The following is a 20,808-nucleotide window of genomic DNA, read 5'->3' as shown; positions in this document are numbered from 1 at the left end:
AGGATTGCAGTTTGCTATATGTCAGCCTACTAAATCCCGTCTTTTCACCCTCGCTTGGTGTCTGCTTAGATATACTGTAGGTCTAAAATGATACTTTGGCTAGATAATATGCATGATTTAATGAAATACAACACTAAAGCCCCGTACACACGCTAGATGAAACTCATCCGAGCTGGACGATAATGACCGCCCTGCCAAGAATCCAGCATGTGTGCAGCAGCCCTGCCCCCCTCTTGAGCGCTCAGTCATTGATCCGCAGCCGAGCAGTGGCTGTTCTACCCACTCATCCAGCCCACTGTGTGACACTGGTCCATTGGTCCTCCGACCTCCACAAATAGCAACAGAACAGGTCGCTAGCTTATAGGCCAGTGACACATCTGTACAGTGTCAACCATGCAATGTCTCTTGAGGAATCGGGTCCCGATCTCCGCCCGGCGACAAGCATCTAGCATCTGTACAGGGCATAACTCTTAAATGTGGCTAGGATATACAAATGTTTCTGAACGCACTATTCAATCTATAGAGCCGAGAGCAGTAAATACATCTCTTCCTGGCAACAGCAAAGAATATTGAATAATACATTGAAGATATTTCTGCACAAATAGGATGTCTGAATTGAAGTTCCGTCGTGAACTTCAGGAACAAAAGGCAGCTGCTGCATATGTTTTCTTAATGTAATAATTAATTCAGTAATATTCTGTTACTCAACATGTGGTCAAACTATGAGACTGTTAACCCAGATGTTCAAATTGGCACATTAAAGGATACTTGTGATCAAAACCATACCACAGCCTGAACAGGTGTGCACTCTCAGCCTTTGTGGAACTTTCATGCTGATTTTCTGTCCTCTGTAAATACAAAAATAAATAGATAAGTCAGTAATTGCAGCAATGGATATTTGCTTTTCCAATTACACATCAATTTGGCCTTCAAATACATTTGTTCAGCTTAATGTGATTTGTGCGCCCATCCTGCCATATATAAAAATATCGAGCAGAAGAAATGAACCTACTGGAGAATTTACTGCTCAGCACTAGTAGTCAGGTAATACTGGGTGATAAAAATGACACCCTGCCACACTACCTGAGAGGGGGGGGGGGGGTGGCGTTCTGTCTGCATCAGGTAGCCGCAATCCCCGCCGCTCTCCGTTGCTCCTGTGGGCAGCTATTGTTAAGTTTCATTTTCGTGACCCCTGGGGTCACGACGCTGGAAGCGCTGCTCTGTGTGGCTCACACAGAGCAGCGTGCAGGGAGGCAGGAAGAGCGGCCTGGGAGAGACAGAGCTGCCCAATGGCAGCTGGAGAAGGGAATTAGGCATGCCCCCGGTGGGCGTTTTGCAGGAGTTCTTCTCCTACTAGGGATGCCCCTACTCCTCGGGATTAGCGACAAGCTGAATTTCGGAAATTTCGGGGGGTGACAGCACGGCTTGGGGGGGGGGGGGGGGGAGTAGAGATCGTTGCATAAGAGACACAGAGGCATGTCATGGACCAGGGAACATGCCTCTGTGTTCCATCTGCTCCCCCCACGCCTCAGGCACACTTTAAAGTAGATACAAGATTAAGGGCTCGATTCACAAAGCGGTGCTAACCTAGTTAGAGACTTTAGGCGTGATAACCATTGCACCACGCTGGTGAAAAGCCAGTTTAGGCATGATAAGTTTAGGCGTGATGAGTTTAGGCATGATAGGTTTAGGCATGATAAGTTTAGATAAGTTTAGATCGCGCGCAAAGTCCCGCACGCAAAACAGCGCCATTAAACTCTATGCGAAGTGCACCAGACTTTGCTAGCACAAAACTTTTGATCAGCTGTGCACTGCGGTGCTAACCCAGTTGGTGCTTAAGCTTATCACGCCTAAACTTATCATGCCTAAACATATCACACCTAAACTTATCTCGCCTAAACTTATCACACCTAAACATATCACGCCTAAACTTATCACGCCTAAACTTATCATGCCTAAACTTATCACACCTAAACTTATCATGCCTAAACTTATCATGCCTAAACTGAGTTTAGGGGCCATATTCTATTCCTGAACTCGCCAGCGCTAAGCACTGGCGAGTTCTTAACTTAGGCGATGGGGGCATCGCCTAATCTAATTAAACTTTAGACCCCCCCAGGCGGAAAAGAACTCGCTTGGGCGATATAATCGCCCAGCGAGTTCTTAACACGGAATCCAATTACCCTTATCATGTCTCCGGGAAGCGATGCTTCCCGGCAGACATGAGCGTTAGCTTAGACCTGCAAAAAGCAGGTCTAAACTAGCTAACGCACGTCGTCGCCGCAGCATCTGGGGGTCTCCTTTAATAAGGAGACCCCCAGAGCTCCCCGTCGGGTCGCCACTCAGTTTAGAAGCCCCCGCGCAGCTCTGCCGAGCTCCCGTCATACGTACCGCCGCCGATCACCCGACGCCTCTCGCCGCAAAATCCGTCACATAATTACAGTGTATCTAACACTGTAATTACTGTGCGCACAGAAGGAGCCCGGGCAAAGCATCTTTGAATCTGCAGCCGGGCTCCCCATTGGTCTGCTGTCTGAACCAATAAAATGGCTCACACAGCGGACCAATGGGGAGCCCAGGCTGCAGATTAAAGGGTTAAGCCCAGGCTTATTAAAGGAGACCCCCAGATGCTGCGGCGGAAGATGTCGGCGATGTTCGGCGGGCGAGTGCGCATGTTCGGGGAGTGAGGCCGTGGTGCTGATGGACAGCACCACAGCGTAAACCTCACTCCCCATCGCTCAGTAAAAGGGAGCATCGCTCAGGCTTTCGCCTGAGTAATGCTCCCTAACGATCAGCCATCGCGCGAAGGATATGGGCAATAGGATTTGCCGGTAATCCTCGCGCGATGGCAAGGTGATAAGTAGCTTGCATCTGCAAGCTACTTATCACCTTGAATAGGATATGGCCCTAGGCGTGATAAAGGGCTTTTCACCAGCGTGCTAACTGTTAGCACCGCTTTGTGAATCAGCCCCTAAATGTGGAGTCATCTGCTGCTTCTACCCTGTGGAGTGTCTTGCCAAACGTAATTAAGACCGCTCCAATCGTGGACACGTTTAAATCAAAGCTGAAAAGCCACCTGTTTAATCTGACATTTAGGATTAGATAACTTTCCCCTCTGCACGCACCACTATGTACTGATCTGAGACAAGCTTTGGGTCCTATGGGAGAAAAGCGCTTTACAAATGTTTTGTTGCTGTTGTCATTACAATTGGCCTTCTCACATATATTATATATAGTCCATTCTTTCCACCCTAATTTTTTTTTATTTTGTTTATCCCTACTATTACTTAATTAGGAAATGTAGCCTTTTCCCCCCATCTCTCCAACTGCCACGGTGTTCTGGATTCCAAAAAGATCACAAATGCTCCAGAGAGCACCTCTTCAGGAGGTTTCCAGAATTGCGAAATACAGAAAAATTGCATGCGTTTTACATTTGCAATTTTCTTTTATGTGGTTGTATTTTGATTTTTGTGGTCACGTTTGCTAATTGCATTTGCGTTTTTGCAGTTGCATTTCCGTTTTTCTAAAAAATGCTTTGTCTGTTTAAAGACAGACCACGGGTTTCTTACAGCAAATGGGAAACACAAAATAAAGTTTTACTGCAAATCACTCATAAAAGGTTCAAATAAGGTCAACATTTTTCAGCTCCTCCGTCAGGGAGCAGCTGCTGTATAACGGCATCAGAGTGACTCACTGTCTCCAAAACTCCATAGTAAATGAGTCAGTTGAAAAGACATGTTTGTGTGATCTTCAAGCCCTGATTGTTTCACGTGCTCTGCAGAGGCACAACAATTCCTTGCTTTGTGTCTACAATATTCTGTAGATGACTTGACAAGAACGACTGTCACCAAGGTAGACTAATTTAAGTAACCTCAGCAAGACTTTTCTAGAGCCTTGCTTTTTCTGAAAGTTGTGTATGTGAATATTATTATATCATTTAATACCTAGTTACAAATGCATTTCATACTGAATTTAAGAAATACAATACTGTAAGTATAGGTTATTTGTTCTTTACGTGTTTGCATGTCGTAGACAGTGGAAAATAGGCAAACTTTTGAGGAGCCACTACCCTAATTAACCACAGTTTTCCATAGAGAGGACTTCGTGCTTACTGGGCAGGTATTCAAGGGTGAAGTTATGCACCCCAATGCCAGAGTTCCAAAGGCTTAAAACAGTACAATACCAAGTATTGTGTTGGCTATAACAAAGGCACTCTTGTTTATGGATGGCCAAATATCTTTCTAGACAGCTGCGAGTCTCATTCATCAAAGTGGTGCTTGTCCAACATGACTCAGTATGGCAGAAATGAAGCAATGTCTGCTAAATGTCTGTGCATTATCATTCCCTTTTAATTGAATGAAGTTGAAAACACAATACTAATTCTGCAGGTAAGATAAGTGAATTTCGAACGTAAATTAACTGCACATAAACTCCATTAATCAATATGTATGTATTTACTTTATAATTATATAACAGGGACCTTGTCCAGAGTGCTCTACAGATTGTCACAACAGTGTTACTAACTGTCCCTCAGAGGGACTCACAATCTGATCCCTATTATAGTCATATGTCCATCATAAAGCCATGCAGATAATGTTATAGCCCAGATTTAAATCTGGGACCCAGGGCTGCAAGGCAAGATTGCAATCCACTATGCTGATCATGGTGTTCACTTAGTCAGTAATGCCACATTAACTACAAAAAGTATTTGCCCTATTTCTTAATTCTTATTTTTTTGCATGTTTGTCACACTTAAATGTTTGAAATCACCAAACAAAATGAAATATTGAAATAAAGATGACCCACGTATAATTAAAATACAGTTTTTATGTGGTGATTGTATTTATTAAGGCTAAAACTAACCACATTTGCATGGCCCTATGTGAAAAAGTATTTGCTTGAGGCAGTACTGTAAGACACTAAAGATGCTGGAAGGAGCACTGTAAGAGATATGCAGGAGAAAGTATGGTAAAATAAAGCAATGCTGGAGAAAGCACTGTAAGAGAAAAATACCGGAGGGAGTACTGTAAGAGAAAGAGAAGCTGGACTCTGGAGGGAGAACTATAGGAGAAAGAGATGCGAGAGATAGCACTGTAAGAGAAAGAGATGCTGGAGGGAGTACTGTAAGAGAAAGAGATGGAGGGAGTAGTGTAAGAGAAAGAGATGCTGGAGGGAGTACTGTAAGAGAAAGAGGTGCTGGAAGGGAGTACTGTAAGAGAAAGAGATGCTGGAGGGAGTACTGTAAGAGAAAGAGGTGCTGGAGGAAGTACAGTATGAGAAAGAGATGCTGGAGGAAGTACTGTAGGAGAAAGAGGTGCTGGGAGGGAGTACTGTAAGAGAAAGAGGTGCTGGAGGAAGTACAGTATGAGAAAGAGATGCTGGAGGGAATACTGTAAGAGAAAGAGGTGCTGGAAGGGAGTACTGTAAGAGAAAGAGATGCTGGAGGGAGTACTGTAAGAGAAAGAGATGCTGGAGGGAGTACTGTAAGAGAAAGAGATGCTGGAGGGAGTACTGTAAGAGAAAGAGATGCTGGAGGGAGTACTGTAAGGGAAAGAGGTGCTGGAGGAAGTACAGTATGAGAAAGAGATGCTGGAGGGAGTACTGTAAGAGAAAGAGGTGCTGGAAGGGAGTACTGTAAGAGAAAGAGATGCTGGAAGGGAGTACTGTAAGAGAAAGAGGTGCTGGATGAAGTACAGTATGAGAAAGAGATGCTGGAGGGAGTACTGTAAGAGAAAGAGATGCTGGAGGGAGTACTGTAAGAGAAAGAGATGCTGGAGGGAGTACTGTAAGAGAAAGAGATGCTGGAGGGAGTACTGTAAGAGAAAGAGATGCTGGAGGGAATACTGTAAGAGAAAGATATGCTGGAGGGAGTACTGTAAGAGAAAGAGATGCTGGAGGGAGTACTGTAAGAGAAAGAGATGCTGGAGGGAGTACTGTAAGAGAAAGAGATGCTGGAGGGAGTACTGTAAGAGAAAGAGATGCTGGAGGGAATACTGTAAGAGAAAGAGATGCTGGAGGGAGTACTGTAAGAGAAAGAGGTGCTGGAGGAAGTACAGTATGAGAAAGAGATGCTGGAGGGAGTACTGTAAGAGAAAGAGGTGCTGGAAGGGAGTACTGTAAGAGAAAGAGGTGCTGGAGGGAGCACTGTAAGAGAAAGAGATGCTGGAGGGAGTACTGTAAGAGAAAGAGGTGCTGGAGGAAGTACAGTATGAGAAAGAGATGCTGGAGGGAGTACTGTAAGAGAAAGAGATGCTGGAGGGAGTACTGTAAGAGGAAGAGATGCTGGAGGGAGTACTGTAAGAGAAAGCGGTGCTGGAGGAAGTACAGTATGAGAAAGAGATGCTGGAGGGAGTACTGTAAGAGAAAGAGGTGCTGGAAGGGAGTAGTGTAAGAGAAAGAGATGCTGAAAGGGAGTACTGTAAGAGAAAGAGATGCTGGAGGGAATACTGTAAGAGAAAGAGATGCTGGAGGGAGTACTGTAAGAGAAAGAGGTGCTGGAAGGGAGTACTGTAAGAGAAAGAGGTGCTGGAGGAAGTACAGTATGAGAAAGAGATGCTGGAGGGAGTACTGTAAGAGAAAGAGATGCTGGAGGGAGTACTGTAAGGGAAAGAGGTGCTGGAAGGGAGTACTGTAAGAGAAAGAGGTGCTGGAGGAAGTACAGTATGAGAAAGAGATGCTGGAGGGAGTACTGTAAGAGAAAGAGGTGCTGGAAGGGAGTACTGTAAGAGAAAGAGATGCTGGAGGGAGTACTGTAAGAGAAAGAGATGCTGGAGGTAGTACTGTAAGACAGGGCTTTTCAACCTGTGGTACGCGTACCACCAGTGGTACTTTGCTGTTGGCCAGGTGGTACACACCAGGTTTGTCTGCCACTTGTCATCATCCCATCTTGCCTCCACAAAGTTCAGCTCCCCTCGTTCGCTCCCCACTGTGCTGCCCTGCGGCATACTTCAGACCAATGGTGAAGAGACAGCCAGGCAATCGGTGCACAGTGACAGTGACAGTCGGGTTACTGTGGATCTGAGGTCTGAACTATTCTGCAGGGCAGCACAGCGAGGACCTCGGGGGCTAAAGAGGCTTCTACTTCCTCCACAGTAGAGGCAATCCAGTAAAAGGACGCCCAAAGATCTCCTTGTCAGCATACCCGCATACGCCATAGCAGCTCTCCACTTTGATTTTGGTGGAAACAGCCGAGCCTGATCGGGTCCACTCTACTGCGCAGGCCCACGGGTGGTACTTCTAAATTTTCAGGTAATAAAAGTGGTACAATTAGTGAAAAGATTGAAAAGCCCTGCTGTAAGAGAAAGAGGTGCTGGAGGAAGTACAGTATGAGAAAGAGATGCTGGAGGGAGTACCGTAAGAGAAAGAGATGCTGGAAGGGAGTACTGTAAGAGAAAGAGGTGCTGGAGGAAGTACAGTATGAGAAAGAGATGCTGGAGGGAGTACTGTAAGAGAAAGAGGTGCTGGAAGGGAGTAGTGTAAGAGAAAGAGGTGCTGGAAGGGAGTACTGTAAGAGAAAGAGATGCTGGAGGGAGTACTGTAAGAGAAAGAGGTGCTGGAGGAAGTACAGTATGAGAAAGATGCTGGAGGGAGTACTGTAAGAGAAAGAGATGCTGGAGGGAGTACTGTAAGAGAAAGAGGTGCTGGAAGGGAGTACTGTAAGAGAAAGATGCTGGAGGGAGTACTGTAAGAGAAAGAGATGCTGGAGGGAGTACTGTAAGAGAAAGAGATGCTGGAGGGAGTACTGTAAGAGAAAGAGATGCTGGAGGGAATACTGTAAGAGAAAGAGATGCTGGAGGGAGTACTCTAAGAGAAAGAGGGGCTGGAGGAAGTACAGTATGAGAAAGAGATGCTGGAGGGAGTACTGTATGAGAAAGAGATGCTGGAGGGAGTACTGTAAGAGAAAGAGATGCTGGAAGGGTTTACTGTAAGAGAAAGAGATGCTGGAAGGGAGTACTGTAAGAGAAAGAGATGCTGGAGGGAATGCTGTAAGAGAAAGAGATGCTGGAGGGAGTACTGTAAGAGAAAAAGATGCTGGAGGGAGTACTGTAAGAGAAAGAGGTGCTGGGGGAAGTACAGTATGAGAAAGAGATGCTGGAGGGAGTACTGTAAGAGAAAGAGGTGCTGGAAGGGAGTACTGTAAGAGAAAGAGATGCGGGAGGGAGTACTGTAAGAGAAGGATGCTGGAGAGAGTACTGTGAGAGAAAGGTGCAGGAGGGAGTACTGCAAGAGAAAGAGAAGCTGGAGGGAGTACTGTAAGAGAAAGATGCTGGAGAGAATACTGTAATAGAAAGAGAAGCTGGAGGGAGTAGTATAAGAGAAAGAGATTGTAATGCTTGCGTGCATAAGCAATACTGTCTGTTTACAAATCACAAGTGTAATGTTTGGGGGTTAAACTTTGACCACCCAGAGCAACAAGACTGGTAGCTGATTAATGGAAGAGGCTACACTGGCTGCCCAGAGCAACTTCAGCTCTGGACTTCCGATATCACTACAAATAAGACACAATGGCAGCGAAGTGCGATGTTGCGCTGCCCTTGCGTTAGCAAGAACTCAAACAGGTACAAGACAGGACTAGATTGGAGCGTAACTAGTAGCAATGACAGCTCATAGTCACTTCCACAGAAGCAGAGCAAGCAGGCTAACAACAATCACCAGCAAGCATCCATCCACACAGACAAAACTACAGGAAAGAACATAACAAATAGCAACCGCAGCCTATAGTTATGTTCCCAGAACTAGAGTAGCAGGAATACTACCAGTCACCAACGTGGTGATGGCAGAATCCAATCAGGATAATGGACTTCACTGATCCACCGCGGATGCAGTGAACGTCTATCAGGCATGGAAACTAGGCAATAAACAATAATACAGAAAAAAACAATAAACGGCTCAACTAATGGATAAATATACATTAGCAAGGCTACATATATATTTATCAAGAACTAGCTAAAGCACAAGTAATAAGATTGAACTACAATAACAGCAGGGGCGTATTTGGGTAATATAGCGCCTATGGCAAAAACTTAAATATCGCCCCATATCCATTTGCGCACCATATCCAATTGTGCCCCATATACATATGGAAGGTGTCCCTCCAGTATTGATAGCCAGAGGTACCCCCAGTATAAAATTAGCCCCCAGTATTGTTAATCAAAGGTAGCCCCCAGTGCAGGTCACTAGAGTTAGCCACCCAGTATAAGTAGCCAGGTAGCTAGAGGTCGCCCCCTAGGATAGATAGCCAGATGTAGCCCTAACTGTATAGGTAGTCAACAAGTTTAGGTTGCCCTCCCAGCATAAGTAATTAGACGAGTGCTCCCACTCTGTAGGTAGCCCCTCCAGTATAGGTTGCTAGAGTTAGTCCCCCCGAGTATAAGTTATGAGCTGCATTTATCAGTATGGTGGTGGAGCATGTAAGAGGAAGAGGCAGCCATGGGCGCCCATAGTGTTGTGGCGCCCATGGCACAAGCCATGCGTGCACCCCTCTAGATACGCCTCTGAATAACAGCACTATATAGAGTAACAGTGCCCAGCAGACCAGCATAGTGATCGCTATGATGGGCAAGGTCTAAAAGGGGAGACAGACTTTTATGCTGGCATCGACCAATGGATGCAAGCATGTAAATCTCCACACAGCTGAATGGTAATCATTCAATCCTGAGCTGGCTTGATTACCATTTGCTAGCTGGTTGTGAATGCAAAGGACTCCCATAGGAAATACATGCAGTATTATATAACAACATGGATGCAGGAAATCCAGGGCTATCTGGCCGCAGCTCAGCTGTAGTAAGCAATTGGTGGAATGATGCCAAGCATCCTGAGCTGCCCAGAAGCAATTGCAAATGACAATGTGACTCATTGCTAATGCACAACCGAATGCAGGCAGACAAGTCAGAACTGTCAGTTTGTGGCTTCACCGCAACGGACAGAACACGCCACAGGAGGAATCCTTACAGAGATGCTGGAGGGAGCAGTATAAGAGAAAGAGATGCTGGAGGAAGTACTGTAAGAGAAAGAGATGCAGGAGGGAGTACTGTAAGAGAAAGATGCTGGAGGGAGCACTGTAAGTGAAAGAGATGCTGGAGGGAGTAATATAAGCGTACTGTGGCGTAAATCAGGGTCTGAGAAATCTAGCCTAGTTCAACACCTCAGACAATACCAACAAGCAATAACCAAGAAAAAAAATCTGACTTTATCTCGCACAAAATATCTACAGCCAACAACAGAGCTGCTCAGCTCTTCCACACAGTGGAATCACTCTGCAATCCTTCCTGCCTAAAAGCCCCAACCACATTCTCCAGGGAAAGGTGTGAGGAATTCTCTGCCTTCTTCACAAACAAGGTGTCTGCCATCCGTGCCAGCATTACACCAACATCAATTGACCACTGGACTTTGCATATGCCTACTACCGTACCACCATGGCAAGTCTTTGACAGTCTGAGTGAAGAAGATTTTGGAATTCGCATTCAAAGTCTCCTCTCCACTACCTGCGACCTGGATCCTGGCCCAACTGAATCCTTAATGCAGTGTCCAGAGCTGATCAGGCCAGCACTTCACAAAATCACTCAGTGCTCCTTGCAAAGTGGACTTTTCCCATAACTAAAGAAAGCAATCATAAAATCCCTCTTGAAGAAACCATCACTAGATCCTGATTCTGTGACCAACTACAGACCTGTGGCGGACTTACCATTCCTATCAAAAGTTATTGAGAAAGCAGTCGCCAACCAGCCAGAAGCCAGGCTTACAGATAAGATCTTTGATACTTTTCAGTCAGGATTCAGGAAAAGGCACAGCACTGAAACAGCATTAGTCCGAGTAATGAATGATCTACTTACTGCAAGGGACAAGGGTGATTGCTCAATTCTGATTCTTCTTGACTTGTCAGCAGCATTTGATACTGTGGATCATGAAATACTAATCCAGCGACTGAAGAATTACTGTGGCCTAAGGGGTAGTGTTTTTAGCTGGTTTCAGACCTTCCTATCTGGCAGGACACAGCAAAAATGTCTGGGCACACACTACTCTAATCCAATGTTTAAAAAAGCATTTTAAGACAATTAACTTTTTCTCCTTTGCAGTAGGAGAACAGAGGCGCCAGCAGGATAAAAGCGGATAAAAACTTTAAAATTTGCTGGGAGGTAGCGGTGGACTTACCTCCATAAAGCAGACACGAAAGACTGTCTGAATAGTAGCAATCATATTTATTAACTAGTACCCCAAAACAGTGCACTGTTTTGGGGTACTAGTTAATAAATGTGATTGCTACTATTCAGACAGTCTTTCGTGTCTGCTTTATGGAGGTAAGTCCACCGCTACCTCTCAGCAAATTTTAAAGTTTTTATCCGCTTTTATCCTGCTGGCGCCTCTGTTCTCCTACTGCTGTACTGTGTCCACCCCTGGTGGAGGGGTGATCTACCCCCTTTCGCATCTACAGAGAGCGACTTCTTATCCCTGAGTGAGGACAGGTCTAATCTCCTCACCTGCCTATACAGTGGTTGCCTTTGTGGTAACCCATGTTTGTGAGTATAATTTTCTCCCGATAACCTTTACTTCATTTATGCTTAACATACTACACTATATTGGGCTCTCGGTTTCTCTACACTTTTTCTCCTTAGTTATCTCCTGGGAGATAATTTTAATCTTCTCTTTAAATTAAATTTTTAGCATTTTACAATTGCAAAGATACCCAGAAATTGGTGAAAAAGTATTCTGAAAATTGTTTAGAGTCATTTTTTGCTAGCTGGTTGTTTAAAGGGCATTTTATGACAAAGTGTGAAAATATCGCCTAGAAGAAAACTCAGGAGAAAAGGTGAATTGCATATGGGCCAAAGTGTTTTCTATGTATTAAACGTAAAACTTAAAGTTTCTAAAGTATAGTAAAAAGAAAAACAAAGTGATCTACCAGTAATCATCTAAAGATGTGGAATTCATGTGTACATTACCAAAGCATATGGAAATAATTCACAGTTGTACATACACAGCCTACTTGACTGACCTATTTCATTGAAGCTAATTCAATGAAAGCACAGTGTGAATCTGATTAGATGCTGGCATATATATTCATGATTCCACACCAAGCAGGACATTACCTAAACAAATGCTATTCTATCGTTCAGAAGTAAAATGCATTTACCAGCAGGCTTTATATGTTTTGCATAAACCTATCAGACTTTAACACAGCACCCACAACGGCAAAACACACATGGTTCAAGGTTAATCAAATCCATTTTTATGTTGCAGTGTATAATTCAATAATAACAAGCTGTGTCATATGACAGTGGAAGATTTACTGTTTATTTCATCTTGCCTGCTTGAAAAAGTGGGATCTTTTATTCTAACAGTGAGTCTGATAACTTGCATCAGTAACCTTCTATCTAATTTTGAGACTCGGAGGCTGGATCTACACTTGTCTATCAGTTTTCTTTGTGTGGTTTACTGCATGAGTTGTCTGAAAGTGCTGCATTCCTGTCAATTGTTTTTCTGCATGTAAAAAATGCATTCAAGTGTGAACTAGCCCATGGATTAACATTTTGTGCACAGAAAATGCACTGAAAAAATGACAAGTGTAGCCTGTCCTCTGTCAATAATTACAAGCCCTTGTTTGAAACATAACTAATATATCCTGATGGCATACATAACTACAAAGCTGAATCTCTAAGGTAACTATATACTGTATTTATTCTTTTTTACCTACATTACGTCACTTTGGTTCTCTTTGTTTTGTTTTGGTACAGAATATATGAAAATAACAATTTTATTGCTTTTGATTCAGCTTGTCAAACATGTTCTAGTGGCCGTGCTCCCGTCCTTGTACGAGCGTAGCTGTACTGCGCAGTAGCATGAAGTTGCTCACACTTGGCTTAGTGCTAATGCGCAGGTGCGGGCCATACATGCACCTCGGCTGTACAACCCTGCTCATACATTGGCAGTAGTGCAGATGTGAAGAAGAAGGTCCCGCAGATCAGTGCTGGGGTGGAAGGGGATCGGAGAAGCCTCTGGATCATCTCAGACTGAGATAAATACAATCTTTTTTTTTTTTTAAAGAGAGCCTAAGGAGGGGCAGTAAATTAAGAAAATATTAATGCTACCTGATCCGGGGTGGGGCGGGTGTTGGGCTGGGCAAATCAGGTAGCTGCAATTCCCGCCCCACTCCTCTGCTCTGCTCTGTTGGCCGTCATCCTCTTCCTTTCAGTTGTGTGACCCCTGGTGTTACGACACTAGAAGAGCTGCTCTCATAGCGCAGCGTGCAGTGAGGCAGGGAAACGGCAGGGGGCGCGGCCAGGGAAAGAGAGAGCTGCCCATTGGCAGCTTTGGAAGGCCTGCATGAATGCCCCTTGTGGGTGTTTATGCAGGCAATACCTCTCTCTTCCCTTACCCTCCGGAATAGAGACAATCGTTGTAGCTAATTTCAGTGGTGGCTATAGCACGGCGTCGGGGGAGGTTGGGGGACACACAGAGGCATGTCCTGCAGCAGGGAACATGCCTCTGTGTCCCATATGCCCCCCCACCGCACGCTTCGGGTACTCTTTAGGCAGGGACCACATGTAATGGTTTTCAATAGTGACGTGTGTGTGTTCCGATTTCCACAATTTTTCTAATATGATTCCTGTGTCATTCCCTCCATATAAAATTGCAAAGCACTTCCAATTACAATTCAAGCGCATGTTAAAGAGACTCTGTAACAAAATTTTCAGCCTTATTTCTTCTATCCTATAAGTATATATACCTGTTCTAATGTAGTCTGTCTTACTGCAGCCTTTCCTAGTTGCACAGTGGCTGTATTATCTCTGTTATATAATCTAATATTCTTTCCTTTGTCAGCTTTGTCGGCTGAGACAGGTATGTGCTGCTCTTCTGTGATAGGATAGAAGTTATACACACCCTCTCCAGGCCCCCTGCAGGCTCTGTATGAGTCACAGACTGACCTTCTCTCAGCCTATCACATGCTGATTAGCAGCCATGTTTTTTTGTTTGTAAACAAAACTGGCAATTACAAGCCAGGATTGCAGCAGGGAGTGGCAGAAACAGCACAGAGGGGCCCAGGAGAACATAATGAATAGAATGGTATGATTTTTATTGTAAGAATTTTAGAGTACAGATTCTCTTTAAAATGTGCATTACATGTGGAAAATCCTGTTGAAAAATGGTGGACATTTTTAACAATGCAAGTGTGGTTCCAGCCTAAGAATGAACACTGTTACCGACTGTAACAGTGCTAACTCACAAAAAGCAGGTACTTATTGACACATAGGAGTCATGTTCCCTTGCACCGATCAGTTCTCTCTTGGAAATCAGAGGGAGTGTGCGTACATGTGCATACATTGCATCCAATTAAATTCTCGTCCTTGCGTTGGTATAGGTAGTTTTGCATTTGTGTTTGTCCTAGCAATTTTAAATTGGACAGATTTCTGATTTTTTCACATGCCTCACATATTCACAATTACAGTGTATTCTGAAAAATCTTGTGCAGGAAAAACACGATTGCAATCCAAACAGGCCTCATTTCCATCTACGGGATTCCAGCCATGGAAACGCAACACAATGCAAACTGCAGGGACATCAGAAAGTGCAAAGACTGCACTGTCTGATGTTTCCATCCATGCGTTGCGATTTACAGTGGAATTGCAACACAGTTGCATACATTTTGGCACGTTTGCAATGCAATTCCATTTACTATAATGAAAGGAATCTCAAACGCATTGTGGACGGAAAATCATGGAGCACCGCAGTGCCGTATGCCATGGCCACCTGAGTTGCTAACAGTGTTGAGATGGTAACAAGGCCTTAGGCAGGGAACACACTTGCTAGAATGGTGCGCAAAACACAAAGAGCTGCACTGACCATTGACATCAGTGGCCCTGCTCAGGAAATTATGTCCTTATGGTTCATTTTGTGGTTGTAGTTTTCCATGCAGTTATAAATTGTGTAGTTTTCTGATTTTTCTGCAGGACATGTGTGATTACAATTACAATGTATTCCGCTGCATCCGAGAAATCGCAGAACGAACATAAAGAAACGCGGGTGGAAAAATGCGAACGCAATGTGAATCATGGGATAAAATGTCCCTGCTAGTGTGTTACTGGTTGTATCAGTAATCATACACAAAACAAGACACAGATTGGCTCAGGAAACACGTTACCTTGCACAAATCCTGCTGTCTTTAGTCGGAGGAGGACCTGCGGGAGTGTGTGCAGATGCATGATTATATGTGCATGCAAGCAATCGTGCACAGCAATGGGAATAGTACAAGGACATGATACTCACATCCAGGTACTGACAGCTGTTTAGGATGTGAGTATCACGTCCAGGCAGCTACAGGGATCAATAAACAAGCCCTTTTGTTCCTTCCTCCCATATATTAAGACAGCCAGAGTAACTTATAAGGCACAGGCCACTAAATTTTATGTATTTTTTAATCACTGGCTTGCATTTGACATTAGATCCATACATTATGTTGCTTGGTAACAAGCCCCCTGGGGATTATTACCCCAGCAATGCTTTATACAGCATATTGCTGCACTAGCTAAGCGTCAACATACAGCCAACTGGAAGTCCCAGTTTCTTACCAGTGGTGCTGTTTTTAATACATTGAATAAAATAATGTTTAGTGAGCATAACCTTACTAAAGTCAAGGACAAACTGCCAAACTTTCACAAATCGCGGGGGATATGGATCTCGTAGCAAAACAACATGGCATTGGCTTATGTTTTTCATTCCTTTTGAGGTTTATTTATTGTTTTCTGACAGTGAACTGTTATACCCTCCCCTCTGCCAACATGATTACATGGATCATGGGAGCCAACCAACTTATCTCTATTTTTTCTTTCTTCTACCCCCATTACCTAACCCCCCCCCACACACACACACACACACACACACACATACACACACACATACACACACATACACACACACACCCTTGAGCCATATGTGTGCTTACCGTGTTTTTCGGACCATAAGACGCACTTTTTCTCCCCCAAAAAGGGGGGGGGAAAGTCTGTGCGTCTTATGGTCCGAATACTACATATTTGGTCCGGCGCCAGGTGCCCTGTTTCTCCCACACTGTCCCAGCAATAATGTATGTGCGGCGAGATTAGCTGCCCGCGGCCCCCAGCAGTGATAAAAGTGCGGCGAGATTAGCTTCCCGAAGCCCCCAGCAGTGGCAAAAGTGCGGCGAGATTAGCTGCCCGAAACCCCCAGCAGTGATAAAAGTGCGGCGAGATTAGCTTCCTGAACCCCCCAGCAGTGACAAAAGTGCGGCGAGATTAGCTGCCCGAGGCCCCCAGCAGTGACAAATGTGCGGCGATATTATCGTCCCGCATCTCCCAGCGGGGATGTACTGGTATGTGTAGCCTTATTGCACTGTTTACCTCTCTAGTCGGCGCGTTCCTCGCCCGGTCTTGTCCCTTTCCTGCATCTTCGCTGGCGTCATCTCACTGCGTGACCTGTCAGAGCTTGTGCGCCGGGGTCACGCAGTGAGATGACGCCAGCGAAGATGCAGGAAGGGACAAGACCGGGCGAGGAACGCGCCGACTAGAGAGGTAAACAGTGCAATGTGCAAGGCTACACATACCAGTACATCCCCGCTGGGAGATGCGGGACGATAATATCGCCGCACATTTATCAGTGCTGGGGGCCTCGGGCAGCTAATCTCGCCGCACTTTTATCACTGCTGGGGACTTCGGGCAGCTAATCTCGCCGCACATTTATCACTGCTGGGGGCCGCGGGCAGCTAATCTCGCCGCACTTTTATCACTGCTGGGGGCTTCGGGCAGCTAATCTCGCTGCACATTTATCACTGCTGGGGGCCGCGGGCAGCTAATCTCGCCGCACTTTTGTCACTGCTGGGGGCCTTGGGCAGTTAATCACGCCGCACAGTCATCACAGTTGGGGGCCGCGGGTCATCTCTGTCTTGCCGCACATACATCACCGTAGGGGCTGCAGGCAACTACGGTATGTAGCAAAAGAGTTATTCTTGCAGGCTGCAGCACGGGTATTACTGCTAGGGATGGGGGAGGGGGACACAGACGGTGCTGTAGCGAAAGACACTACTCCAAGCCTCTACCCTTCTTTCTAAAGGCGAAAGCTAACCTCCTGTTTTGACAATACCTAGCTAACGAGTCCCCCTAAGTATTGTCTAACTGAACCTATAATGCAAACCACCTTATAACCTATCCTGGTGACAACCTATCTATGGTTATAATGATCATGATAACAGCAGAGTTGAGTTCTATTTCCTAAACCAACCATCCTTGCCTTGTTTAGGAGGGGGAGAAGTTACACAAGACGCCCCTGCACGATGGATGCACCAGGTTTAGTATATTTTTTTTCCCCCTGATTTTTGTCCTCTAAACCTAGGTGCGTCTTATGGTCCGGAGCGTCTTATAGTCCGAAAAATACGGTACTTATTTTGTCACACATTGGGCCTGATTCACAAAGCGGTGCTAACAGTTAGCACCCTGGTGAAAAGCCCTTTATCACGCCTAAACTCAGTTTAGGCATGATAAGTTTAGGTGTGATAAGTTTAGGTGTGATAAGTTTAGGCATGATAAGTTTAGGTGTGATAAGTTTAGGCATGATAAGTTTAAGCACCAACTGCGTTAGCACCGCAGTGCACAGCTGATCCAAAGTTTTGCCCTAGCAAAGTCTGGTGCACTTCGCATAGAGTTTAATGGCGCTGCTTTGCGTGCGGGACTTTGCACGTTATCTACACTTATCTAAACTTATCATGCCTAAACTTATCACACCTAAACTTATCACACCTAAACTTATCACGCCTAAACTGGCTTTTCACCAGCGTGGTACAATGGTTATCACGCCTAAAGGGCTCGATTCACAAAGCGGTGCTAACCCAGTTAGCATGCCTAAAAGACTTTAGGCATGATAACCATTGCACCATGCTGGTGAAAAGCCAGTTTAGGCGTGATAAGTTTAGGTGTGATAAGTTTAGGTGTGATAAGTTTAGGCATGCTAAGTTTAGATAAGTTTAGATCGCTTGCAAAGTCCCGCACGCAAAGCAGCGCCATTAAACTTTATACAAAGTGCACCAGTCTTTGCTAGCGTAAAACTTTTGATCAGCTGTGCACTGCGGTGCTAACGCAGTTGGCGCTTAAACTTAGCATGCCTAAACTTATCACACCTAAACTTATCATGCCTAAACTTATCACACCTAAACTTATCACTCCTAAACTTATCATGCCTAAACTGAGTTTAGGCATGATAAAGAGCTTTTCACCAGGGTGCTAACTGTTAGCACCGCTTTGTGAATCAGGCCCAAAGTCTCTAACTGGGTTAGCACCGCTTTGTGAATCGAGCCCCTTGTCTATCTACCTGCTTTAATTCATCATATTTTGCTGTATGTGCCAAATGGTTGTGACCTCCCCTAGGCCTAAGGCATGCAAGGCTCAGAGTGATGTTGTCACATTCCATTTCCTATCATACTTGTGGGAAAGTGGGCATTCTTATGCCAATAAATGTGAGGCAGTGGCAGCTGACTAGCTTTTATTTTACATTGTAAGAATTTTCGCTTTAGCAGAACTTCAGTTTCATTTCTCATGATTACATTTTTGCTTCCAGTTTAGCTAGAATAAGCCAATGCTTTAAGATAATTAGGAAGACATTATTTATAGACTTCAGATTAGTTATAGATATCAAGCAATTAGCTATATATTAATATACTAATCTGCCACCAAAGAATATTTTCTTTTTAACTACATAATTGGTTGTTACTATTCTGAGCTTCGGCTTTGAGATAAAATATGGAGAGAAAAAGGAAAGTAAAGGAAACTGGTATGTTTGTCTCAGGAGAGAGAGCTGGCACTGGCTTTGCTCCCCTCTAGGAAAACCTATTCACAGTAGTTCTAAAAAAGATTTTGTTGCCATGGGTACCAATGTAACTGAGAGGATTGCAAAGGAATAGAAACCGTTCAGGGAGCATGACTCAAAGTTTCTTCACAGCCATTTTATTTTACCTAAATTTGCAATTAACCTTCTGACTTTTTTTTTGTATTATTTTCCTATTTTAGAACAAAATGCAGCATATAGAATATAAATTCCCAGCACGATTCTGCTATTCAAAGACATGCAGGAAACATCATCCCAGAAAATGGCAGGATTTAAAAAAATACAGGTCAGATCCTCCTTGGTGTGTTGCTTATAAGCAGTGTGTACATTTCTTAGCATTCCAATTCTTGTTCATTTTAATTGTAGAATAAATACAGGCCGGTGTCCATGAGTTCAATACACAGAAGCAATTAACAGATCAGGATGGGTTGGAGACTTTCCAGAAATGAGGGTTGGATGTTAATATACTCTAGGACAAAATCTGTAATTAATCACATCACACTTGCCTTTATATTCCTAGAAGTTGTTGTTCGTTTTTATTAACTAACCATTTTATATGCTCTTGTCCAGATCCTCTGAGTCTGCAAATCCAGTTGGCAGTGTGGTCAGAATCAAAGTTACTGTTATTGGGGTCCAACCAGACAGCTTCATAGACAGAATGTGAATGTTGGGCTTCTGTCTTTATAGTTTAGTTGATAGAACTCCTATTTAATATTTGTAAGATATTAGCTATCCAAAACCAAAGCATGTCTATTCATCACAAGCAGTAATTTTATATTCAAGTTGTCAGGATCTCTTACCAGTACAGGCTGAATGGCGGGCACAATCCGATTAGTGTGGGCGGGTCTTTGTGAGGACCCGCAGGCCTGTAAGGGTGTCCATGCATTCGCAGGCATGAAAGTGCTGGCATTGTAGTGTATGGTGTGGGGTCAAAGGCCTATACACTGTGTTGTGCCGATAGCATGTGCGCCAAGTCACGTGCACATTAACAATTTGTGACAAACAGTCCTTAAAGCCAGGTGGGTAATTGCACTCACTGCTGTAATATTGCAGCTGGTAGTGTGTGCCTGTTTCCATGCCCTGTGCCTTGTATCTTGCTATTTCTGCCCCCATTGCTCTCCTGTTGCTGAACCCTTGCCTGGCTGACTACCTGATCCCGTTGCTGAACACTGGTTTGTCTGCCTACCCGCTTGTTGCTGAACTGTGGCTTGGCTGACTACCCGCACTGTTACCAATCCAGCCTAATTAAAGACAATCCTAGCATTCCTGCCCCGGCTATCTGGTTTCTCTGTATTCAACCTCATAGTGCTAAGACTGCAAGTTGCAAGGGTTGCTGTCTTCAATAAAGTCTCCACATCTTCAGAGGTACTGTAAGTCACATTCCTAACACAGGGACTGCATATTCCTTTTCTATAAAGACTAATGGCTCAAAGTTATCAATCAGCTTATTTCTTTACTATACGAACAGCATTTTCCCATTTGAGCAAACTACCAGCAAATTTTGCATTTTTAGGTGGTCTTAAAAGACCAGGCCAATCAAAGAAATGACATACTAAATGGTGGGTGTAGTTTAAAAAAAGGATTAGAACATTGCCTTATACTGTTTACTATCTCAAAAGAACCAACAACAGAATAAGGTTGTCCTAAATACCTACCTTTACTTACCATACCTACCATTAGTTTACTTCTGTTATGTGTGATACTCCGATTTCTTCTATTGTCAGTTGTGTTAGTGGTCAGCAATAGTAGCTACCCCCTGAACTGCCCTCCTCCCCTCTATTTTTCCAAATGCCTCAGAGAAGCTTTCATGCAGAAATTAACTGTTTTGAGCCCCCCAAAAAAGTAAAAAAATATGCAAATATTTTTTGAAGTTCCAGGCAGCAAGATGACACAATACATTTTGTAGCTTTGGCATGCTAGGTGGGATGCCTAAGTGCATTAGTGAGCTAATATTATTTAGATACATAG

The 20,808-nt window shown here is 44.3% G+C and overlaps 1 protein-coding gene across 1 annotated transcript in view; it reads right to left on the bottom strand.

The window, feature by feature from the left end:
- SLC9A9 (solute carrier family 9 member A9) overlaps nucleotides 1–20,808 on the bottom strand; it is a 954,803-nt gene that overhangs the window by 167,009 nt on the left and 766,986 nt on the right. The window contains exon 14 of the mRNA XM_068280765.1: nucleotides 769–848. Within this exon, the coding sequence (XP_068136866.1) occupies nucleotides 769–848 (80 nt within the window). The remainder of the gene's footprint in view (nucleotides 1–768; nucleotides 849–20,808) is intronic.

The sequence above is a fragment of the Hyperolius riggenbachi genome, chromosome 4, assembly GCF_040937935.1.
Source record: "Hyperolius riggenbachi isolate aHypRig1 chromosome 4, aHypRig1.pri, whole genome shotgun sequence".
NCBI lineage: Eukaryota > Metazoa > Chordata > Amphibia > Anura > Hyperoliidae > Hyperolius > Hyperolius riggenbachi.
This window is presented reverse-complemented; position numbering and strand designations above follow the sequence as displayed.